General features: G+C 39.3%; 1 protein-coding gene across 1 annotated transcript in view; it reads right to left on the bottom strand.

Annotated features, from left to right (window-relative positions):
• The window catches only part of LOC139132730 (plectin-like), a 134,077-nt gene extending 108,470 nt beyond the window's left edge, over nt 1-25,607 (bottom strand). The window contains 2 exon segments of the mRNA XM_070698997.1: nt 23,965-24,026; nt 24,996-25,607. Coding sequence (XP_070555098.1) covers nt 23,965-24,026; nt 24,996-25,146 — 213 coding nt within the window. The 5' untranslated portion in view covers nt 25,147-25,607.
• Nucleotides 25,608-26,036: the final 429 nt, after the last annotated feature.

The following is a 26,036-nucleotide window of genomic DNA, read 5'->3' as shown; positions in this document are numbered from 1 at the left end:
TATTGCCTCCTGACCAATCATGTACACCTTTTTAAAGCCTCTGAGATCGTGTTCTCATAGGTTTCCCCTTGTGGTTTCTTATCCATTGTTGAGAGATGCTGCAAGGGAGTGTAGTTTTGCTCTTATCCCATACTACGCCCCTTGTACTACCGAGAATTATCCTATTACAACCCTTTACCACTCTGGAAAAAGCGCTCCGAGACACAGAACTCAACAACTGTGCATTGTCTAAGACTAGAAACCCTATTTTTTGTGCTTTCTCCTCCTAAAATTATGATACAGATATATCTCTCAGGGTATACTGGGACTGTATCGCATTCCAGTGTTTTGCCGTGCAAATTCGGGCACCACTGTAAAACTACTGACACCTCGATCCGCGCTGGTGTTCTACGGACACAGTGATCAAACTATTCATAATTCACTGGCGATTATGTCAGACTACAATGGACTCTGTTACCTAAAAGTACACAAAGTAGTTAAAACCATTAAATTTGAAACCTTAACAAGACACAGGATCACCACAGACTGTGTAGAGCTGTACAGCAGCACGGGAGGTCAGCCACTACACATCTCTGCATCACAGGTTATTGTAGTGTCTGAGCACAGGAGGGACTTAAAGTCTGAGCAAACTTTGGTACAACACTAATGTAACCACACCTACATGTACAACAACACAGTCAACACATCACTTGACAGTTACCGGACAGTTATTTGGTCTAAACTTTGGTCAATGGCAAAGTTGAAAATGTACAGTGTGTGCACTGTAGAAAATTACATATAGAATTGACTGCAGCAACACGCGGCTACAGTGCATTTTGTTTAACATTTCTTCAAGTACATATTGTATTGAGAATGTGCCTGAGCCATGCTCTATTATGACTGACACTGAGCAAACAGAGCACTGAACTGTACAGACACTGTAAATCTTGAACCATGGCTGTCAGGTACAGACAAAATACAGACAGGATTTGCAAATAAATACACAGTGCCGAAAAAAAAGAACTTGAGGTAAACTTTAATCCCGGAGAGTTACTGTACACATGTGTGTGGTCACACCCTTTGCAAACTATCCAGCCACTGAACTGGCTCAATATCTCTAGCACAAACAGAGTAGTAGGCAGATCTATTCTGGGATGAAAATGTACAGACGACTGCATAAGTGCCATATTATACTATCGTACGCTGTCACACAGATCCAAAGCAATATGGCAAACAATACGGTACATACATGTACATTTACGGTATACGTGTTTATTAACAGGTATATACAACCGAACTTCAAAGATAACACAGACAAAAGATGGAAGACCTATGTTGATGAACATGGCACTACAAAGATCTAACTATACTCATATTGATACACTGGAGAAATGACATGATGTACAAACAAATCCTGCACATCATGCAGGCAGTTGTCTATTACAGTAAGTGGGTGTGGCAGCTTCCTATATAACATTACAGTTTACCTGTAGTTCATGAGATATTTGAAACTCTTTACAAAGATCTAAGCACATACTAGTATTGATGCACTGGAGAAATGACATGATGTACAAACAAACGTAATGTGCACATCCTGCATTTCATGCAGGCAGTTGTCTATTAAGTGGGTGTGGCAGCTTCCTGTACAACATTACAGTTTACCTGCAGTTCACAAGATATTTGCAACTCTTGATGCTCATAAATTTGCAGAAAGAAAGAGAATTGACTGAAAATACTTAACAATGAAGAGAGTTCAAATGAGATAAAATAATTTGAAAGTAAGCGGAGATTTCATAATAAGATCTCACTGTAAATTTACTATAAATCCAAGAAGACCAAACTTTTCTCACAGTCACAAATTTCCACATACATGTACAATGTACATGCAGCTTCCATTTAAGAAGTAACATGTAAAAGTATATTAGGCAGTTAGCAACCTGTACGTTTTGACAAATCAAACATCTTTTATTTAGCTGGGTCAACACTGTACAGTATGTCACTTTGCAAGCTACATAGTTATTGACATGCACATATAAAAACTAGACAATTCAACATAAACAATACATTTTAAACATTAAAGCAAGAGACCATTGGATGCTCTATAACTTCTAAAGAATTCTCATAACAGTCATGAATAGATAGGACCATGGGTTTTGACCTAAGCATTGAAATGGCTAGGGGCACTGAACGATATCAAAAGACATGCTGACGCTGCGACATGCCAACACGTACAAGCAGTATTAACTATAGTGTCTGGGTGTGCCACAGTGATATGACCTATGCCTAAACCCTGCTAAAGCTGGATCTCTCTCTCTCTCTCTCTCTCTCTCTCTCTCTCTCTCTCTCTCTCTCTCGATCAAAAGTGGCTGTCAGTCATAACTAAACATTGTCCACATTTTACTTGAAATGAGGTGTTTTACATTCTGACAGACATTCAGCAAGGTTTAAAAGCAGATTTCAAAGGGAATAGTAACTTGGTGATTTCAACATCCTACATGTATTTATACATTTCTTCATCTGTTTGTTTGTTGCTTTGTTTGTTTGTCTGTTAATTATTTTATCTTTATTTATATAACATTTCTAGTTTCTTATAGGGTGTGAACTATAAGCAGTATACATGTAGTACAATGTTCCAAACAGCTTAGAAAAAACAGTGGGATGGTAAATTTACATAATGATGTACAATTTGCATATTCTTTATTTAGTCTTCTGTTATGGTTATCAACATATGAATAGATTGCTAAAAAATTGGAGGGGCAGGCCACCCCTCAAAATGCACTCGCAGAGAACCCAGGTGTCTTATCAAACATTGCATGTTGGATAGCATGTTGACATTTATTATTTATGAATATGTTAATTTGTAGTTGTACAAGCCAATTGATACGACAAGCAGTAAAGGAATAACAAAAATTCAGTGTATGCAGCACATGAAGAGAAAGAACCTGATAGATAAAGCTCTAACGAAAATAATGTATTTTAAACTCTTCTGTAAAAAAAATCTTATAAAGACCTGCAAATCCTATATACCAAAGATGAATACAAAAGATGAATACAAAAACTAATATTCCAGTAAACTTATTAAATTCACTACTGGTACACCATGCACAACAAGTGCACATCTCTTTCCAATGTTATTTTTCCAGAGTTCACGCAAAGTTGAAGCGGTAGATTCACGTCATAGAGCCAACAGAAACATAATCCTTTCCTGTCGAGCAGCCAGCTGATGCCAGCAAATCAAGAGCAGCAAACGGAGCCACCATCCTGCACCTACAGTGCTCATGGAACTTACAAACCCTATTACAACTCACTTAGATGTACCTCATTCCCAAGTCTCATCACGACACTGAAAACAACCTTCTGAATGAAATCCCTGTGGAATATTGAAAATAAAACGGGAGGAAAAAAAGAAAGAAAGTGTTGATCGTGGAATGCAGAGAAGCGCATGACTGCACGCAGCCTCACACTGTGGCCTTTAAATCTGTCAAAAGCCTGAGGTGGCCCAATCAACCCTGTGACCCGTTCATGACCTTTGGTTCAGCTTCAAATATCACAAATTGTGCACCACCTGAGCGTTTAGTTTTACTGAAAATATTTTTGTACTTCTTTTTCACCATGCCGGCGTATACATATAAACCATACTTGAGTTACGGTGACAAGTGAAGACAGCTGTTCACACTAGTAAAACATCACCACCTCCTCTCACCTATGGAATTCTGTTGGTGCATTCCAACAGGTGTCCGTTTGGAACCCGGCAGAGCATTTCCATACACGTAACATTAAATTTCATTGCCACGGAACAGACATGTCTGACAGACCACAAAAGGCTGTTTGTTTACCGAGCAACATCATCGGGACATAGTCTTATTCATACTGAAGAGTCTGGTATCCTTGGTAAACACCCTTTCTTAACACCTGACGCATGCGCGCAAATATACCGGCTGGGCATATTGGAGAGATGAAATTTTTCATTCTCAATTTAGGGTTAGGAACTTTGAGACTCAAAACTGTATGCCATAGATGCATCAAAATTTGAGTACGTACATTGTACATGTATGTTTAGGCCAGCAAATAATGCGGTCAAAGGCTCTGCAACAGCACACTTTTCTTCTCACACCAAGAAATTTCATTTTTTTTTTCCATTCCACTTGTTGAGGGGGCTGATGAATAGCAATGCCCTGGTTTGATTGTGAACGTATGCAGAAATCAACAGGATCTCTAGTTTTAACAACTTGTTCCGATTCCCTGTGAACAAGTCCACACTCACCATTGACAAAAATTAACGGGTTTCGGCCAAACCAAGGTGGTTGAAGGGTTAAAAATTGTTACTCATCTGTGGACTACAGGAGAGTATTATGGATCTGCTCATCTCCGCTGTGTCAATGAAGGTTCAATCAAAGTATAGCAAGCAATCATTGGTGACCAACCAATAGGAAATATGTTGAAAGATTAATAAATAGGTACTTGTACCTGGTAAGTTTTAGATTGGCCATGGTTATCACAATCCTAAAATCTGGATAGTAACTGAAACACTTAATTTTTTTTTACAGTTTGGTGTTTCATATCATGGTTTGTTCGCTCTCTTCAGGTGTCAGCTATTTTACTTACGATCGCACACAACACGTTTGCAGTTTATGAGTTGAGAGATAAACCTACTTCAGCTCAAAGTATGACTTTTACACAGAGGTGGCAATTTGAAATTGTGTTGCCATGGGTACAGGCCGTTGTCGAGGCAGCAACATGTACAATTCACATTATCATCATAAAGTGCCTATTCTGTGCGCAGAAATGTAACACGATAAACGTCTTTTTTCCCACGGCTTCATATGCAAATCTTGCCAGTTACATAACACCAATTTTGCATTGTTCACTCATTGATTGAGATAAACCAGAGAGTTGGAAGATGCGGAGCCTTTGTTGCGAGACCATAACACCCTCACCAGGATAACTTCAAGAAGACACTGCCTCCTTAGAAGGATCCCAAGTCACCTGCTGTTGTCTTAAGAAGCACAAATCAAAAATCCAACTCTCTCCCCTCAGGAGGATCTCTCACATATTGGGGCAGGTTCTATATACACACTCAGACTACATGTGCTCGAAATACCGCTGACAGGAGCCAAACACATAACTTATCATCGTCCAGTACATTGTAGAGGAAACTATTCATGCTAATGTGATTGTTACGTCAGATAACGCCTTCCCTCAGCAAATATCCGGAGGAACTGCAAAAAAAACCCTGTGTACTTTCCATTTGCATTTCAAATATCATAATGAGAAACCTGAGGCAAAAATGAACCCAAAATGACTTTCAGGAACAAAGGCCAAGTCAGCATCAGACAATCACGGTCCATTAAAACATTTATGGTAAACACCAAAACTCAATCAAACATTTTTTTTCTGTTCTTTTCAACATCTGTCAATCCAGACGTCAATGACAAATCATGTTGTGACAGATATCAATTAAAACGGCCGGCAGCAAAATTAACAACACATCATTATTAAACAGCCATTGTGAAAACTACTGACACTTTCCGCTTTTCCTTTTTTTGAAGACAGTGCCTGGTACTTGCTGAGTCAAACAGCCTGAATTCCTGTGTTGTTTTACAAGGACAAACTTGATCAACAATTGTACAAACTGTTTTGCTGACGAGCGTATGCCAGAAACCCGTGAGGGTAAAATCATCAGGTCTGAAATTAACATGTCTCTAGAATCAGATACTTGTTTATTTCGTTTGACCAAAAAGAGATCTAGCATAACGAGTTATCATGACTGGATGATACATGTACAGGTTGCAGATACCAAGCTGGGGTTGTTCACTGTTTATGGTTGATTAAATTGCAAGAGGTGGTCCCATTCTTTTCCCACTGTTTTCCTAATTAGGGGCGGAGCATTTGATTTTTGAGGGAGGCTGGAGGATTTAAAAGAAATTGTTGCTGGCCATTTCTAGGAAAATACAGCTGTCTGCCCAGTGGGCATGAAAAATTACGTAATAATACTTAGAAAAAATGTTTTACCAGGATGGGTGCAAAAAAATATTGTTGCTACACTTGCTCCCACTTTCCCCTTGAAATCCTGTGGTCCACCCCTTGCCTGTGGTCCACCCCTTGACTGTGGTCCACCCCTTGAAATCCTGTGGTCCACCCCTTGCCTGTTTGATTTGGCTATTAGCAGTAACTTGTATATGTATCATGTAAGCAACTTTCTGCATGTTTAGCAAGAGAGTGATCCGTAGTCAAACTCTGAATATTGCTATCGGTACCTGGGAAATTAGCACGTACAGTCTGTACACCTATCAAGGGCTACTGTTTGGGTTTTGTATCTACAAAGCTTTGTTGAAAAGCAACCAACCGGTCAAGAGGCACATTTATTCTCTCACCTGACAATGTCAAACCAAGGTGAATTCAGCCTTGGCAACAATAACCAGCGCATGATGTCAGAAGCAGACAAACAAGATGCATTCTTTCCTTTGCTTTTACAGCCACTGACATGAAAAAAGCTTACAAACCACAGACATGATGACACAGCTGAATGGTAGCTGAAGAAGACTAGATGCCTAACTCACAAAGAGGGCTTTACTTCTATATTTCATAATATGGCTTCACCTGTCATCTGACACTCCCTGAAATGACCTCTTGATCACTCTGTTTTCTCAACTAATCAAAAGCAAACACATATTTCACCTGGGTATAAACTGGCATAGACTGGAGTAAGTAACCAATCACAGGCCTTCTCTTATCCACTTCTCTTGCCATACAGTAACTATAGAAACCACTGAGCTAGTACTGCTGAACATCTTTACTGAACAGAACTTACAATGGGATACATCATTACATGACACATGTTAAATAACTCTACGGTTTGAAACTTCAAAATTCAAATTTTTCTGCAAAGGCAGTCCTTTCTATTGAAAGTCTTTTTATGTAGGACAATACCAACATTGAGCACTCAGCTGCAAATACATTTCGCTGTCTGAAACGTTCAAATGATGAAACACACACAATCACATTGGTATACAAACCCAGCTGTTTCATTAACACTAAGATAAGAACTTCAATTACTATACTCCTACAGCATTGTGGGAAATCTGTGCACGATTCAACGACCCAAAGCCAAATGTAAACATAAAAAACTTGTGAGAACTAAAGCTCAATTTCATTTCATAACACTCTACCCTCATTGTAACAACACATTCTTTGTCTTGGAGCTGATACTTCAAAGCAACACTCTGTACATGTAGCTGACCTTTGACCTCTGCGCGCCACTTCAAAAAATTATCGCATGCACCAATGAATGTAAACAAGCCGTTTATATCTACTTGAAATGGAATTCCATTTTTCACCGTATCAGCAATTCAGTATTTTGTAAACTGCGCGGTGTCTAGACTGCTTTATGTCCTACGTGCCTGCTCTCAGACATGACACAGATTTATAACCGTTCCATATACTTGAATTTATGACAATCCACACAGGTCACGTTTAGTTCAGTTAGTGCAACTTTTTCTCGAAAAACGTTTGATATTTCTGACTCAATTAACAGCATCAAATGTTGGTCCCAATGGTCAGCTGCCAGTGTTAAAATTTTTTCCATTGAGAAACCAAATAATACCGTTGTATGGACAAACCTGACTGATAAAAGACAAAAGTGGTATGGATACGATAGCATGGATATTTCAGCTTGAAAAATTGCAGTATATTCTGTACATGTCTTTTTTTCTCTTCCCCTTGACTAGCTCTCACTTCTGTTGTTTCATTTCTAAAAAAAAATACACAAAGCTTAAATCTGTTGTGCTCAATAAAAAAATTAAAACCAAGTATGTCATGTGAATTATATTGTACAATGAATTCATTCAAAAGAATGAAAATTTCAGAACTTGTGCATAGTTTGTGGCAAGAAATGTTCGCTGCAAAATGATAGATGGCACCTGGAGGATGATATATGACATCTGGAAAGAAAAATTGCAAAAAATTGGGAAGTCTCATCTCAAAATTAGACCAGCAATTTGAGGAAATCTTTTACACATACAGCTATGCGACCTCGTCCTCTGACGTGAAATAGGAACAATTTCACGTTTCTATGCTGTGTGCAATCTTGTCAATTTGAATTTTCTACTGCTATTTTAACATATAGACCTACGCATTAACACCCGCACTGACATCAAGTAAGAAATTACGGTGCTCATTAGAAAAGCATCACGTACATACACAGTATCATCTCGTGGAACTGAAATATTTCTTGACTTTATGACAAATCTGATAACCAGTCATTTACAAGACATATTTTGAGCGACATGACCTTAAATTTTACCACACACAGTGGCCTACTTTCCACCAGTCTGAAATCTATTTTGAAGTCAAGATGTTTTTAGAGGCTCCCTTGAGATCTCTTGACTGCCAGATAAAATGACACGGTAAGACCCCTCGGCTAATAAAAATCCACATGATCGGCTTTAATTTCAGGCTCTCAGACAATTGTGCTTTTAATAAAATTTGGACTGTACAGTGTTTGTCTTGAGGGAGAAACAGACTTGGATAATGACATTCTTTAATTGCTTGAAAGCCATACTGAAATGGTGATGGAACCGGTAGTTCTACAGTACCTGTGAGATTGAGAGAGAATAAGTTTCAAATGAAAGGACTGATAGCGATAATCTCTGATAACGTTTTGATAATTTTTTTCTACGAGACAAGGGCATCTTCCTATTCTTCTCCTTTAGGTACTGAATGTGTGAAAGACAAAGTGTTAAAATTGCAAACACATTCACATGTACACAGTGGACATTTCAAACATGATTTCGTGATAAGATCAAGAAACTGTGATTTGCACAGAACCAATACACGGGATTATATAGTTCACAAAGGTTAAAGCTGATTTTACTTTTTTAGAATGTGATTTTTTTGGCACAGAGAGGATTCTGACAATATGTCCTTCTCATATGACTGGGGAAATGACATCCCTTCTGTCCTAATCAACGCATTTGACCTTGGTTTCTCAATGAAAGCGACTGTTGCCTGAAGAAGAGATTTTCAGGTGGCCATGGAGCAAGGGAAGCTTAAGTCTTGTTGGCCAACAATCAAACAAAATACTTGAACACTGAAGATACTGACTGAATAGAAACAGTCAACGTTTCCTGCAATACCAGTGAAATTACACAGTCATTCTAGTTAATGAACAACTCCTGAGTCAACAAAAAGGAAACTCAGTTTCATCCTTACGCCATGTTACGATGAGAACCAATTATTTCAACACTGTGTGTACATGTGCTTATATACATTTCTTGGTCAATTTTGTTGGGTTTCTTACCAGAGAAGAGTAGAAATAAAATTGCAAATAAAAGTCACAATAAATTAAAATGTGTTCTATATGTTTGGAATTTTTTCTGGGACATTTTTGTTGCCACAAAAGTAATGATCGCAAAATAAGCAACTTTGCTGGTTTTGTAAGCCAACCAAAAGTCAGAAATGTTTCGTGTTTGACATTGAGAATACTGGTACAAAGAAGCTAATCCTGATCTTATAAACTCTTGTTCATGTGTCTCAGTCAAAGAAACGTATTTACATGTATGGGTATTCCCATTGGCCAGTACAATGCCTGTTTGTCTGTACAGTCCCTGTTTGTTTTTCAGGGTAAAGCCTTTCATATATTTAAGTAATTCCTCATGAAGGTCAAATCAGTTTCTTGCCCCGGTGACTTTGAACTAACTGTACAGCAATCTAATCTTGCCAGTCTGTGAAAGGCCATCCGTCCCCTATCTTCTGTCTATTGTCAGATATCAAAACCCTTCACACTAGCATATTGTCTGGACAGTCATTTTCTAGCTTTGCAATCTCAATGTAGTCATACTGACACAAAATGACGGACTTGATTCTAGACTTGCGCACAGACACTCTATTAGTGGCACGACCTGGCTCAAAGAAACCAGTCTGTGACCTCTGACCAAAGGTCAATGTAAACAAAGGTTATCAGTTTTATAGTTGAATTTATTTGCGGTATTATTACCAGTGTTTTTCTCTGGCTGCGCAGGTCATGGACGCTGCGTGAAATGAGAGAATGTCGTAAACCAGCAGAATTTAAAGGCTTTTACACACAGTTCAGTGTACTGTAGGTATATTTAGAATGACTTGAAAATCATGAGTCACATCAAACAAAATGGCTGACACAGGCATCACACTCGCAGCGGGGTTGTTTCATTCTTGGAGTGACTGAGTTCACTAAGATGAGAAATAAATCATCAGACATAACCTCTAGAATAAACATGCACATTGTACATATTCTAAATATTTCATAAATTCAATATTTAAAAAAGGCGACTTTTAGTCAAACATGTTTTGTTTTAAATGTTACGAGGCAAAATATGTAGCCGTGAAAAAATATCACATCTTTCAATATCTCAGTTTCAGAGATATTTGATTTTTAAATATTTGAGGCACTGTACTATATCCCAGGGGGTAGATTTTTTCACGCCTGTTATCTGAAAAATATGGTTTCACCCTGTTGTCTTCTATGGTGAGAATGTACCACTTCTATTGGAATGGGGGGTGACAGGTTCAATTTCAAGCTCTCTCTCACAATGACAGCATGCATTTCACTTGTAGGAAGTGTAAATGTTTTGACTCAACACCTGATTCATGTCAGCCATTTTGCCCGTCACATGCAGACACCGAGACAGCTGTACAAGTGTACACGTGCACTTCAAGTGAAGATAAAAGTCGGGTTACAACTAGCACGTCCAATCTAAAAGGCAATTTATCAAGCCCGGGGCAAATATAGCCTACCGGCATGTTTATGACATTAAAAATTAGAAATGTCTGCCAAAGTACTTGAATTTATCAATCTTATTCGATGAAAAAAATGAAAAGGGAGTGGTTTAAGTGCCACATGTACACCATTGCGAATTTTTGCCATGTTATGTTTGAATCAATGGGTGATAAGCAAAGACTGTACAGCCAAATTTATTTGGGATGTCACTGCGATATCAAATACCATCTGACACAAGCAGACAAATGAATTGCTTCCGACGCATTTTAATGGGCTATAAAATTGTTCACAGATATTTAAAATGCAGGCATCGGATCATCGATCCACATGAGTCAGTCGTTGCACTTTTTATGATAAGCGATAGAAAGCAAATTCATTAAACTACTGTCACATGTTTTATGAATCCATAGTGAGGTTACCGATGATGTCCGTACCGTTCTGCATGTTTTCATAGTCCAAACAGTGCCCACACCATCAAAGGTATTGAATTTCTCATAAAAATAACAACCGCGTTTAAGCTTTTCACAAGTGCTGCAAGTGGCTCAGCTCGATAGGGCCTTTGCGATACACAACTGTATGCAATCCCAGAATCATGTACGTCATCATACACGTCTGTACTGTCTCACCTCAACTTGTGAAAAATGTATATCCCTGATGATACTCGACAAAAAAGCAAATCATTTCAGCCTATTTAAAATCCAATTGAAAACCAGTTTGCAAAACACTAACAGATATTGAACAATACCTGGACCCTGTCAAGAAATATGGCCATACAAGCAATATTGTTTTCAAAAGACAAATGGCCATTGATAAATTTTAAGCATTTAACTACAAAAGGTGAACGCACAAATCAAAATTTGAATAAACTGAAATACATGTATGGAGAAAAACAGTTCTGCCCAAATTCAATGTATCCGAATGGAGACAAATAAAACTGCTGCAAACATTGTCAGAACATGTATTGCATTGAATAACAGTAGCTTTTATTCATATACATGGATAATGTGTTACATCACTGCACCTGTGTTTTTACTCCTGGTGGAGGAAAAACACAAAACACTTTACAATTATTATTGAAGTTTGGGAATAAAAGCGAATACATTATAATGAATTCAGTGGAAACTAATTGCTTTCATAATCATTTATTTGTATCGTATTTTCATTCAGCACCTGTATAATGTTATGGTTCGTTGAAGCGTTGTTGTCTGACAGACGATGGAAGACAAACACTGAGTCTGAACGAGAGAAACGTGAGATGTGTCAGCAGTGTGCGAAATTAAGAGAAAATAGCTTCAGGTCATAAGGGCCTGCACCAAGCCAAAGCTTCAGGTCCTTACAGAAAACTGCCGGTCCTCAATAAATGCAGTTGTTAACTACCATTAAAAGTCAACATCTCCACTAATACTATGCTTTTGAATGTTGTAATATTTAATTTTTCATGTCCTTTTATCAATAGAGTCAGTAAGTATTCACTCAAAAGGACTATTGTTCACATAATTTGCAGAATAGTGTAAGTGACTGATCATGAAATATTCATCTACATGATCTGGAATCTGAAAAAGATCACAGCCCTCATCGTCCTCACTGTCATGCGCACACATTTATCAATGTTTTCCACCATTGGGGGACTATGGGACTAACAGGAGAATTTGACATTTTTTATCTAGCCATGTCAAATCCCCACTCTCGGACTATAAAATGATGTCAAACACCCAGGGGCTGGCGAATACATGCTCATGCACTGACTCTCTGTGGATTATGAGAGCGAGACAGTTTGTCTCTCATGACTTTCTATGGGGTGATGTTCTCTACATGACTGTGTACAATTACCACACTACACCAGGGCATGTGATATTGTGATTTGAAAATGGTTGGCGAGCTGAGAATCCTTTCTGAAATTAGCCAACACGAGTGGTAGAAGAGTGAGTGAATAACTTAGTACCCTGAAAACAGTCATGAGTAAGGGGAGTGTATGGATAATTTTTATGCAAACATTGATCACTACGTCTTTTTATTGTAATATATTAAAAACAGAAGGAAGAAAATACTTGGTATGTATTTTGATATGACGTATGGATTACTTTCAAAATTTTTCAAAAAATAAATATGCTTAAATGTGACCTCTGTTGCATTCATGAAGAAACATATGAAGTTATACTTTTAATTAAAAGGACAAGTATCGTAACTTTTTTCTCGATTATAGGAATTGCAGACAACATAATGGCACACGTCGCCACACGCGGAAATGAATGCATGTTTTTTGAAAGTTGAAAAGTTTTGCCTGTCGCGATTGCTGGGTCTCATCGCCCTTTGAAAGCTTAAAGTTATTTTATTAAAATGACTCTGAAAAGTTTGACTAGACACTCTATACTGCTGAAAACGATCGCGACACGATCAGTTAATGATACCGTAAAATCTTAAAGAAGTAATTTTTAGCGACATTTAGGCCTACAGCCAGGATGACGGCCCGGTGAATATTGCATGCCTGTCGTAAAACGGTATACATCGAAACAATTGAAGCCCTACTCTCGGCCTCTGAGAGTATACACGACGGATCGTGCAACTTGACAAAACTGCTATGATAAGGCCGCTCAGTTTTATAAAATGTACACTTGTTATCACGTCGATATATCGTGCTAATAGTCGGTCTTGTGAACTTGGGTTGAAGACCAACGAGCAAGCAAGAGGTTCTAGCGGTCCAAAAAAACAACGCAGCGAAACGTTAACGTGAACTTGACTGTCGACAGCAGGTAGCACAATTGGCCTGTCGTGTAACATCTTGTCATGTATCGGGCGTAGTTCAAAACCATGGAGGTAAAAAAATACCTCCATGTTCAAACCAAATATGCTTAGGCAACAGCACTGTACTCGTAGTAGGTTTTTGTCCTAAACTCTTCTGTGAACCGTTTATGTTTGAACGCTTCAATGAAAACCAAAGCAAAGAAAACGGAGTCAGTTTGATAAAATGAAGGGCTGTATTATGTAGATTTGTGTACATGTAAATGCCGAACACTTAAAGTGTGGAAATAGTGAAGTGATTCTGGGTGTTGTTGTCATATGAAACATATATGCTAACATTACCAGGGTTACACTCACTAGAAAAGTATTATTATAGTATTGTATCGCCTTGTTGCACCAAAATCAATCCATTCCATTGCTAGAATCTGCATGCACGGACGTAATTTATACTGATCTGAATGTAAGTTAATCAGCTGCACCATGCTATGCGCGTCGATCGGAGGGATTAGACTCTTCATAAATGTAAAACGTCGCAAGACAAAAAATTATTATGTTACGACATTGTCAATCTCCCCCCCCCCGCCCCCAGGCTGGCGTACCACAGATCGAATTCCCAACTACCAGGACACGAAGTGAGATCAATATCCCCTGTTGCCCCGCACTCCCACGGTGGAAAACATTGATTGGTGCATGTCATTAGTCATCATCTGTATCTGTTACAGGTCTTGACGGAGAAATTTTCATCATCTATTTCAAATTCCAGTCGGTCATAAGGACCGACATGTTGCTAAAAACTTTCGGCCCGACGAGAAATCTGTCAGTCTCGGACTGTCGGACCGACGTTAATTTGCACACTGTGTGTCAGCAAGAATCAGCTGACATGCAGATCTGGTCAATGCTTGCATCTTGGTTTCTGATGAGAGCATGGTGGGATGTGAAGCCATGTGGGGAATGCTCGATGATGTAAATGAGATAGTACAATATATGCACACATATACAGTTTCCCCGTCACAGGGGCAACGTCCCGCAAGATAGGCCTCTTTTTTATTAATAAAGAATTGGAGATGGGTTCAATCTGTAGAGAGCAACTGTTGTAAAGGTGCACCACGGTTGACAGGCTTCCATTTATTAAAGCTGAATATTCCATAAGGCTGGCCTTGGAGAATTCTAACAAGAGGCCTAGCCTATCTACAGTATCTCAACAAGGCAATCCACAAAGTAATCAATAATCCTATGTGGATTAATATTTCACCGCGTGCCATAGTGCCATGCTGTAAGGTAATTTCAAAAAAGGCTGAAATTTTAATCCAATTGTCACACAAAATAAATCTGCCGAAAAATGACAAGTGGATTCATAATTTGAGTCAATTGAAAACAAAAGTAATATCATTTTCAGTTCCAAATGTTATTCTGGTGAGACTCTGTAGACAATTCCGGGATATTTACGGAAAGGAAGACGGTATATCACACACAGAGATGATGAGAAACCCACGTGTACTTGAATCACACTATGGAATTCATAACAAATATGAGTCAAGTCCTGTTCATTATGGAATTTGTGTTATAAAACTATAAGAGAGAACCCAACTGTGTCTAAAAACACAGTAACCTTCAAGTCATATCTTCTGATAAGATACAGGCTTCAATGAAATTATTGTATGAAACATCCCATGCCATTTACATTTGAATTCTAAATTCATAGAAGAAAATATATATTTTTCCTACTTAGGACAACACACACGCTCATGTTGATAATTTGGATGAGAAAGTCTTGGCAGCAGGACTGCTGCAAATAAAAGTCAAAGCATTTTATCTTATCAAAACATAAAATAATTCACCAATGTTTTTCGGTGAATTCCCACCCCATTTAATTATGATAATTAAGTGTACATTTAACCTTTACCATGTGGTGATCCTAGGTAAGACACATACCGTCAATGTGTATAACTGTATGTTTAATTTCACTAATTACATCTGTGCGTACATGTATATGATGCAAATATGACAATGGACTGGCAAAGTTTATACAAGTCATGTTTACACATGGTCGCTTTTTTATTTCAGGATATGCTTTCCACTGAGAAATTACAATTTACCAAATTAATTTCACGGGTGCACCTATGAAAGCGGCAAATTAATGAATGCAACTGACCGTGGTGTGGCCTGCCTGCACGACCATTTTAACATTGAAATTAACATGCTTATACATTTCATACAACATGAAGCATTCTGAAACCCACGCATTCATCTCAGCCTACACATTTTTCTTTCATACCTGGACACTTGCCCTTTTACATAAGTACCTTGGGTGGGCGTGTCCGCTGTTCGAAACCTGGCATTTGTAAAGTGCTATGAATGAAAGAATGTTGCAGCACACCAGAATTTGAAAATAAATGCTGAGAAATAGCGTGTACATGCCATGTTTATGCAGGCTGAAAACGATGGTTGCGCAAGAACTGAGAGCAAACCGTGAAGCAATTTTATGAGATTTTCAGACAAACGTTAAGCGTTTACCCGTAATTATATTCATATATTCATAAGATGGAAATCGCTATAAGAGGCCACAAACAGTCTTTTGAGTCAATACAATGTGATTCAACACGAAGCAACATTCAGGCTTCACTCCTGGCTGTTAGCCTGCACACAGACACAGCTGTGCTCCCGTTCATTTTCGCATCATTTAATAGACGGCAGTTTTTCTAAGCAGAAAAATATTCATGATATTTGACCTCACACTGGGCCAGCGTGCAGTGACTGGGCATGAATGACAAGACATATTGTCAACTGTGATGGATAGCCGGGGACATTTTATATCCTCCAAGGAAATCTTTTCGCAGGAAAAAAAAATTAAGTAGGTCAAACATTCAGAGATGATTAAGTCAGTTAATCCTCAGGATACTGCCCCATGACCCTTGACCCACAGTGCACCTGACCTCAGAACACACTGGCGACATCGTTTAAATACCACCATTGCCAAAGAATATTCCTAAGGTTCAATGTCACCGTACTCTTAATTAGATTTGAAAATCGTCTCAAATTGACACATCTTCCTCATTCTTATAAACATACTCATCCAGTAGATTATGATCAAAATTTGTATTCCAATACTTAAGTGGCATCTTCACATTACTTTTCAGGGAATGACACGTCTGCACTCAGGGCAACCAACTTATTAGCGTTCCCGTGTTGAACATGCATTGCCTGTACGGTCATTGTTTTTTCACCTTTGGCATACCACCCTTCCTTCCAGACAATTCTTTGAGTAGAATGTTCCCAGACCCTAACAGGGGGATAGTATTCCGGCTTCCATGAAAATTGAGACTGCTCAAAACAGTTTAATGCTCCATTTCTCCCACTTTCCCACCCGATACCTAATCTACGCCGACTTAGAATTGGCCCTGTTCTGGCTATGGGGGTTTTCTCCCACAGACGGAAGTCACCAGCGGTGGTAGAACCTGGCAAGAATTATAAGAGGCTACACGTATACCATGGTGCATTTGTGAATTTGTGAACATCCATACACCTACAAATCTCCATCACTAGGGTAAGTGTGACATGTGGGAAGGGATCAACCGAGAAAACCAACATTTAATGCACCATCGTTTCCTTGGTAGATGCACGCAAGTCTTACAAGTACATGTCCTGCAAATCATTAATGTATGTGTTTAATTTAATCAAGGGAAAGAGCTATTATGCAAACCACAATGACGTACCTGGCCCTACACGATAATATCACCATTGTGAGAATTTTGAAAAGAGCCCAACCCACATCTCTCTCAGTGGCATAACAATGGACCGAGGGCAAGAGGTCAAAGGCCATTTATTCCCTGCCAATGCATGCAAGAAAGGGTCTTCATCACCTTGTTGCTGGGATACCATGTCATTTTCTTCCAGGGGAAACCAAACAGGATGCTCCATAATTGTTGGAACTTTACATGTGCCGCACCTACATGTATTTCTTCTCTGGAGCCATGCACAATGGGAGGGGACATCCATTAAAATTTATACAATTACGCGATTCAATAATGTAAAAAATTTGCTGGCATGTGAAAAAATAAAAGGAACTGCTCATTTGAAAGAGAGAAGAACAAAAAAGCATACGGGTGAACTGTTTAAGAAGAAAATAGTCACCATACGGGTGAACTGTTCTGGGGGAATATACAGGATGTATAAAATATAAGAATCACAATTTATTCAGTGTTAAAATCACCCCTCATCCTACCGCAATTGTGTGATATTTAATTGTTGCGCTCAAAGATACATCTTGCGGTAACTCCTTTTCTCCTTTTTTTTTCTGACGCTCTACCAATCCACAAGTAATACAACAAAAGGCTGAATGCTGCACCTCTTTCTACAGGGGTCGTGAGAACATACCTCCAGAAAGTGACCTTGCAGACCTATGTGTACTGCAGGGGCAAGGTATATAATTATAGACTTACACGTAAAGACATTCTTCAGTGTGAAAAATGGCATCTCACTCATGGATGGCTTTCTCAGCCAAACTTTCGATGAAAAAAAAATTTGCCAGATACCTTCATGTAATCAGTTCTTTTGTTTAAAGGCGGAGCCTCCCTTTAAAAGGGCGCCAGCCTATGGCGGCGTTCACTGTGTAAGTGGACACCAAACAGCCAACATGAGGGCACAAGCTCCAGAAAATGCCACTTTTTATTTTTTTCCAACCGCAAAAACGCTGACAGACTGCCAAGCGGTCAGCACGAAGTGGCTGCCGATCGAACTCTGTGGTTATATTCCAATTCTAACGTGGCTGGAAGACGTTTTTTAAGGAAATTCGAGTGTGGTGCTGAGGAATAAATGACCGTTGGCAATTTGAACCGACCGTCAATCAAACGGTTATATAAGCTCTACATGCAGGATTAGCAAAAGGTGACAAAAGATTGAAATCAGTTTGTGTAATTAATGTAATAGAAATCAAACATCGTACTGGCCATGTGTTTGACTGGGAGGAGAACTCCACTAATGCGAGAACCAGGGATTGAAAAGTGCGGCTTTAAGTGTGTGACGACAAAACATGTTTTTACGAGTGAGGTATGCAGCAATGCAAATGCCATTGGAAAGATCACCCAATCTTTACATTTGAAGACAAAATGTTAAAATTTGTTGTGTCCTGCTGTCCAGCCTGTCATTTCTGATCGAAAAGCATACTGACAACAAAACTTTTCTTTCTGATGATACAAGAAAATTCATGTTGACCATTCGAAGTTGTCAAAGGAGTTCAAAAATTGCCTCTGGACATTTTTACATAACATGCTTGTACTTTTGTGTCCAAGTTACCCCACCCTGGAACAACAACAAAACGCATTTGTTTTTTGTCCTCTTCACATTTACCAATGTCACAAAACCAAATTTACGAGGGACTACTACCAAGCCAATGAGTTCAACTGTGTCTCTAAACTGCAACGGCTTTGATGCTCAAAAGTGTGGCCATTAAATGGGATCAAATTCCCCATACAAGACCGGAAGGGTTTTCCCAGAGATGCAGGGTGCGTAAATCAAGCCAGCCATCACTGAAGAGAGGGGCACTGATTTCAAACAGAATAATGGAAAATCGAGAGCTTGTTCAACATCAAAATTGACCCAGGTCACTCAGATGGCAGGTTCAGACAATGGTGCCCTCAGTCTAACTCTAATCCAGATTTACAACCCCTTCTATCCACCGGACAAAAGCTGGTTTAAAAGCACCAACATGAAGTCATAAAGCGTCTACCAGACAATGTCACAAGATGTCAACATCTATTATCACATGCACAAGCCAAGTTTGTCGTCTCCGAACAAAAAATACGGGATTTATTCTCTGGTCGTTCTACGTCACGACAACCCGCGTCTATGTCATCAATTTTGGTGCGTCGGACCTTTTTTTGTCGATCTTCGGTGTGCTCGTGCGTAAATATGTAACAAACAACATGGCGGCCGATGTTTCTCCCACGATCAAAAGTCATGTAATGAAATCGATATTTTCACAGACTACGACATTACTAATCCGAACAATGTAAACACAAGAGTGTACCGCCTATATATTCCGAAGGAATTACGTGAATAATTTGCGGAGACAACGAACTCGAAGCTGGTCGCGTATACCGTGGGTTCCGTACGCATTGCAAACAGGGCCAGGCGCGACGTTTACAGTGTTCGCGCCGTCGAGATTCAGTCGATATTTGTTCCCAAAAAATAGCGTATCTTCGTCTGTGATAAATTTCTAGGACTATGCTATCTTTGAAATAGAGTATAACTTTGCGGAAGGTAGCCTACGTGTAGACCGAGAGCTGTCATTTGCTCTACACACGATCGAACGTGAGCGCTAACGCACACGACGGACGACTGGAAATGATTGACAACTTGTGCACAGCGTACTGATATTTATTCCTAAAGTAGTTCAAAAGTTTAAACGCGGAATCGTCATGGAAAACTTATTTTATTTTGCAAAAAGTAACGAATTCTTGGCTTGTGCATGTGATAAGTATATTATTCCCTAATATTTTTCTTCGTTCAGCTCGGAAAATACTCGTGACGTAATGACCGTGTCACCACTCGTCTTCGACTCGTGGTGACACGGTCATTACGTCACTCGTATTTTCCTTCGCTGAACGAAGAAAAATATTAGGGAATAATATCTAATTGTATCAGAGTATTACACTGGAAATAAACTACAAACGCCATGGCACTCAAGCAATCCTTCACAGGACAAGTTACCCATTCCTCATACATAACATATTTCATTGCCGGATCTGTCCGTTCATTCTTCATTGGATATTAAACATGGAAGCCTTTGCAAAAATCCCTAAGAGGTTTTCACTATTGTACTTTTGGTCACTCCAGGAGAATAAGTTCTTTTCAGTATTGTACTTTGGTCACTCCAGAAGAATGAGTTCTGTTTCACTCCTATCTGTAAAGTCTTGCCAGAGAGGTTAACCTTGTGATCAACTGGGTGACAACTGAGCTAGCTCAAAGATGTTCAATATTAACTGAAGACTCACTGGCATGCTAAAAGAAAGACCGCAATGACAAACAAGACAGTGAGAAAAAAGATCACATAATAGACTGCCTTGAGGTGCATCAGCGACGATGCCAAGTCTGAAAGTCGACAACGGCAATGATCAAAGACAGGTAAGACATGACCTCGGCGACATTCAATCTTTTTGTAGCAGTGGCCAAGATGCAAAAAAGGGGGGTGTGGCACCTTGTAGTATGACAGTGCAAAAACATAGAGCCTGGTTTATGTCAAAGCTCCTCTACAGCCTAGTGTAATTGACATTCACGACTCATACCAATTTTTAAAATCACTTTTTTCTCACAATTCAGTGGTTTTCAAAACCGTACAAGCACTGATGCCCACCCTTGCTAATGTCATATAGCATATTTTGTACCAGCATAGAGCCATCAACAGACATGAAACCTGACGAAACCAGTGCATACATGTACGTGAATTTCTAGCCAATTTTGCATAGATTCCCCATGAAAGCAGTGCATATGTATGGAAAATACAACGCAATCAATTTACCAATCAGACCTATACATGAAAACGGAAAAGCCTGACACTTTCACTTTTGAGATCAATTACATATACCATATCTTGTAGGGAAAAATTTATAGTCTAATCTGACATTATTGTTTTGCGAAAACGAGTGTTGAATCTGGAGATCGTTTTTATCATACAAACATGATTTATCGTTTTTAAACATCAAAACTCTTTCAGATGATGATATGACATGGGTATCTATGCACACGGTCTCTCATGAAGACTGAAGATAGTTGTTGCCATTTGTTTAGTACAAGTTATAGACTTCCTGGCAGAGACCATGAAATATTAGAATCCACGTATCTGCCTTGTCATTCCCCTCCCTCCCCCCACCCCAAAAAACTGTCATTCCTCACAGTATACCCTATGTCTGTGTCATGTGTCCACACATCATTTACTGATTGGAGAACTATCCCAGGGATGCACCATCACATCTTGGGAGGGGCAGGTCAGAAGGGGGAAGAAATCGCTGAATGGAAACTGTTTAAAAGATCATTTCAACATGGGTGCTTTTGCAAATAAAATACATTTTTGTAACAGGGAGGTGAAAGCAAGTGCCAGATAGGAAGAGAAAACTATGAATGCAGTGATACGCAGCATTCTTGTATAAAATTTTAAAATTGAGGCGGAAAAAAACTTTGCAGACAGTTCTGTGACCATCCCTTCTACTAAGATCTGCTGGTGCATACCTCACTCCCTGATTGCTGTAGCAGAAATAATCAAGGTCCTTAGGGAAGAGCATGAATAGATGTAGATATGAAAATGTTCATTATCTAATAAAAAACAGCAGATATTAACAAACCAATATTAAGTGATAAAACACTGTAGTATCACAAAAGACATTTTTATGATCTGAGAAGAATAACAGGAAATGTAAAAAGTTAATTGCAGTACCAGAACATGTGCTGTGTCATGTTTCTTAATTATATTATGTTAATAAATTAATGTTCATGTCTGCTTTATTAATCATCATCAGGCATTTAAACATATGGGCTGCAGGTTCCGTTTTATGTTTTTGTACATATGCATATTTTTTATGATATATTTCGCACCGACACATAATGATATTGTGTCTGAGAAGCTGGAACTACATAACTATGCAGTTTCTTCCTGGAAATGCTATCACGTGTAACTAGCTGTGCGACTACCAAAACTGTGTTTTATTGCTTCTCATCTGGCAAGGAAAAGGGAAAGACAAGCGGAAAACCTGGATACTGTTCCCGGCATAGCAGCAGCAATGGTACCACACTGAGATTTCGCAGGCCCTACAGTCAAAACTCCTTTCTTATGACGTGCAAGTTTAAATTACAGAAGGCTAGGAAAGGTGCTGCTGGTCCCCTATAAATCTTTCCTACTAGTACTGTTTTCCTAGCTCAGCCATTATGGACTCTACAAATATAAAATATAATCAATTAATGAGACAAATTGTCGATCTGTGTCCTGCAAACAGACACGTTTTTTTCTTTTTTTCTGACTACATACATAGGTTTAAGTTTCCCTATTACCAACGACAGTGTATAAACGTAAAAATAACCATGAGGGCCTCATTATGTGTATATATGAAAGGGATCTGCAGGGCATGATTCATTGGATAATCGTCTGCTTACTACAGTGCAAGGACAAAGTAAAAAATATCAGTGTTTCCTACAACATAGCTCTGAATATTTTGTTACATTAGTCTGGGACAGCTTTCATTTTCTAATTTTAGCTTGCTGTGACAAAAAAATGGTAAATTCTTATATTTATTAAAAATGCTAGCTCTAGATATTGGAAACACAAGTATTTTTTGTCATGGCCTCAATACATGTATGAGTGAGTCTGGTTTTCTCGGATTGGGTAGACACGGCGGGATTTCTATACTGTTTCCGGACACTGAGTCATCTTTGAAAGTGAGTAGAGACAACCAGATGACTTCAATGTACAGGCATTTCTGTCAAAGATTATTCACGACCAATAATAGCTGTCTACAGCAATTTTCCGTGTCCTTGCATGACTTTCCCATTAGATGAACAAGTGTATAATTATTTGCTCAGGTTTTTTTTTTATCAAATCAAACATGAATTACATGAATTACAGCGACTAGCTGCCACGACGACATTTATCATTCCTTTGAAATATCAAAAAATTAAACTTACAAATATGGCTTTGATTCTACCCTGATCAACTTGCACTTTCAGATAATATTGTTTTTTTCGACGTCAAAGTTTATGACCCGTAAAAAGGCCACTGATGCCTTAAAATCTCGTAAATGGTAAAATTTCTTCGATTTCATCTTATTGATCCTGGGGCTGAAATGACTGCAATAAAAGAGAAAGCTAAACAACAAGCTGAGTGTAACAGTGTGACTCTGGAGCATAAAATGGACACAGTCCTATCCATGCCTAAAGAAGGCTGCAAGTCACTGCATCTGGTGGCCACTCAAACTTTCACTGTTAAATACAAATCTGCACACCCATTATCAGCACTTCACCTGACAGGCCCTCCTCCGCGAACTTTCTCACTAAAAGTCAACGAACCAATCAGACAATTGTTGGCACTGGAGATGTGTACTATATAATCCATAACAAAGGATCATAAAATGACAGCAAGCTCTGGAAACTTTTCAATTTCTGCCTCATCAGTATTTCGCACACACGCTGGTTCCCTATTGTGGATGTCTGGCATGAGTGTATAGGTATGTCAACGCGCATAATCAGCTATATAATAATTTTTTTTACAGTGCACTTAATAGGCACCAGGGCTAGGGTGCCACTGACAGGGGATGGGCTGGGCTGTCCACAAAGACATTTCAGAACCGGTGATGCAAACATAACATCACATACCTTCGCTGGATAGGAGAAAAAAGTTGGCGTCATTTAGCAAAGTCAGTGAGAAGTTCCAAAGTCGCAATGAAACAAATCATGATTAGCTGGTTGAATTGGTGAATAAACAATTAATTTATTATAGAGATCACTCTTACCTTTACAAGATGTTTGTTAACCCATTTTGTAAAGGTCTTTTTCTGGATTGCGTCTCGTTCGTCTGCAAATAAAAAAAAGCAACATACAAAGTAAACTGCCTGATAGTCTAGTCAGATAGCGACATTGAAATCAAGTGGTTGACCCCGAACACGACGGTATCAACACGACTGATAGATACGGGGGATGTCCTCAATTTTTGCGGTGCAAATCAACGGTGGTGCGGACGTACAAGAAGTACACTGAGAAGTCTTAGAACATGATATACCCACCCTTGTATCGAGTCAGATTTTGTTCATAGTAGTCAGCTGGGTTGACATCGTCGACTGGCTGTGCCATGGCTCTGGGATAGTACTCTAACACATGTATCGGAAACTACTGCAGTGCGCGCGTGTATAATACGCGGTGATTGATATATACTATACTTGGACGAGTATATATTCTTGGCGTTACGTGCAAAAAACTACAAAATAACTTGTGGTGCTGGGTTGGTTAACTACACGAGGAATCGAAATCGCTCGGCACAGATCCGTCAGAAGACCGCTGATCTCGCTGTCGGGCCGATGCACGGCGTGGGTTTGGCTCAAACTTCAAAGGTCTACCACGCTACTGCCGGGTGACCAGTCAAGCTTCGCTACGACGACGACGGCATGGGGGTAACCTGCCAACGCCGAACGCTTCCACACCTATGATTCACTCTTGGTAGATCGACGAGGGCCTTCTCCACTTTTATGCAAATCGCTCTACAATAGGGTGTTTTGACAAAGCCGCCAACAACAAGGGTAAGAAAGAGGCTGGCGTACGCTCGTGGCCTTTCGTGGGTCGTCTGTTGTCAAAATGTGTGAATGGCCAGGAGAGGAAATGAATAGCGCCAACAGTGTTTGATGTGCCTCTCTGAAAGGCAACCTAAGGTAATCATATGACCTGAATACACAATGCTGTGTTATCAATGAGGCCCTATGTATGTTCCCCTGACGAGTCCATGTACACATTGCCGCTTTATCATATACATCTATCTATAGAGTCAACTTACCGGCTATTCGAAGCACGGCACGATCAGCCAAATCCAGGGGTTCAAGTGGTGGGTTGGGAGACCTTGACGGCGATCCCGGGCGTCTTCTCTCTTCTAAAAGCCGAACGATGGATTTGTGTTCGCGTGATTCGAAGTCTCCGAAATAATCCATCCTAATACATTGCAAAACCTAACCTACGATGCGATGCTCCAGACGATATAATTTCCCATCGACCGTTTAGGGAGGAAATTTGTCCCAAATCGTCACCAAACAATATACGGATGTCGTCCTCGAGTACTGTTCGATATCAGTCAAATTTCAGGTTCCTATACGGCCGAGAAATGACATTTTGAAGCGCTGAACATGCTGGCAATATTGAAAATGGCTGCTTCTTCATTAGAGTCTCGATGGTGGTGCCATTTGAAGGCGGTCACCCCTATGTGGCGTGTACTTGAGATTGTGTATTGCTAAAATGTATCACAGTTCCAGCTGTAGCAAACGACACAAAAAAAATTACAATATGGATAAATAATTTTCTTCGACAATAATGCGGCGATGTGTCGGAAAAACATAGAATTTTGTTTAAGGCACCAGAAATGTAGAAACTTCTGGCGGGGCATGCGACAGTATGTGAAACAGCGATCTAAATTACGTTCAGAAGGTGACAGAAACAGGTCTAGGTTTATAACGGTGATTATGATTGGCTTACTGAAATAGCCACCCACCTTCTCAGACGGAACCAATAAACGCCCGTCTAAATTACATCATTATTCGGTCTAGGCCAATCAAACTGTCAGGGTCGGTTTCAGGGAACCTCACTCGGTGACAGGCTTTGCAGTTGCGAGTTGCTTGAATGCATATGTAAACTTGTGAAATATGGAGTCAGATACCAGAAACTTTTACAGTTTTGAACTTTCTGTTTCAATAAGATTGAATTTCGTCCTTCAGAGAGATCGCGACAATGACATATTCTCGAAGTAAAAAATTCACCAACAAGATAGAATTTTACATAATAATGTTATCGTGTAAATCCAAATTACATGAAAATAAAGATAGATGTT

The sequence above is a fragment of the Ptychodera flava genome, chromosome 5, assembly GCF_041260155.1.
Source record: "Ptychodera flava strain L36383 chromosome 5, AS_Pfla_20210202, whole genome shotgun sequence".
NCBI classification, from domain to species: Eukaryota; Metazoa; Hemichordata; class Enteropneusta; family Ptychoderidae; genus Ptychodera; species Ptychodera flava.
Note: the sequence above shows the minus strand (reverse complement) of the source record. Positions and strands in the feature narration are given on the sequence as shown.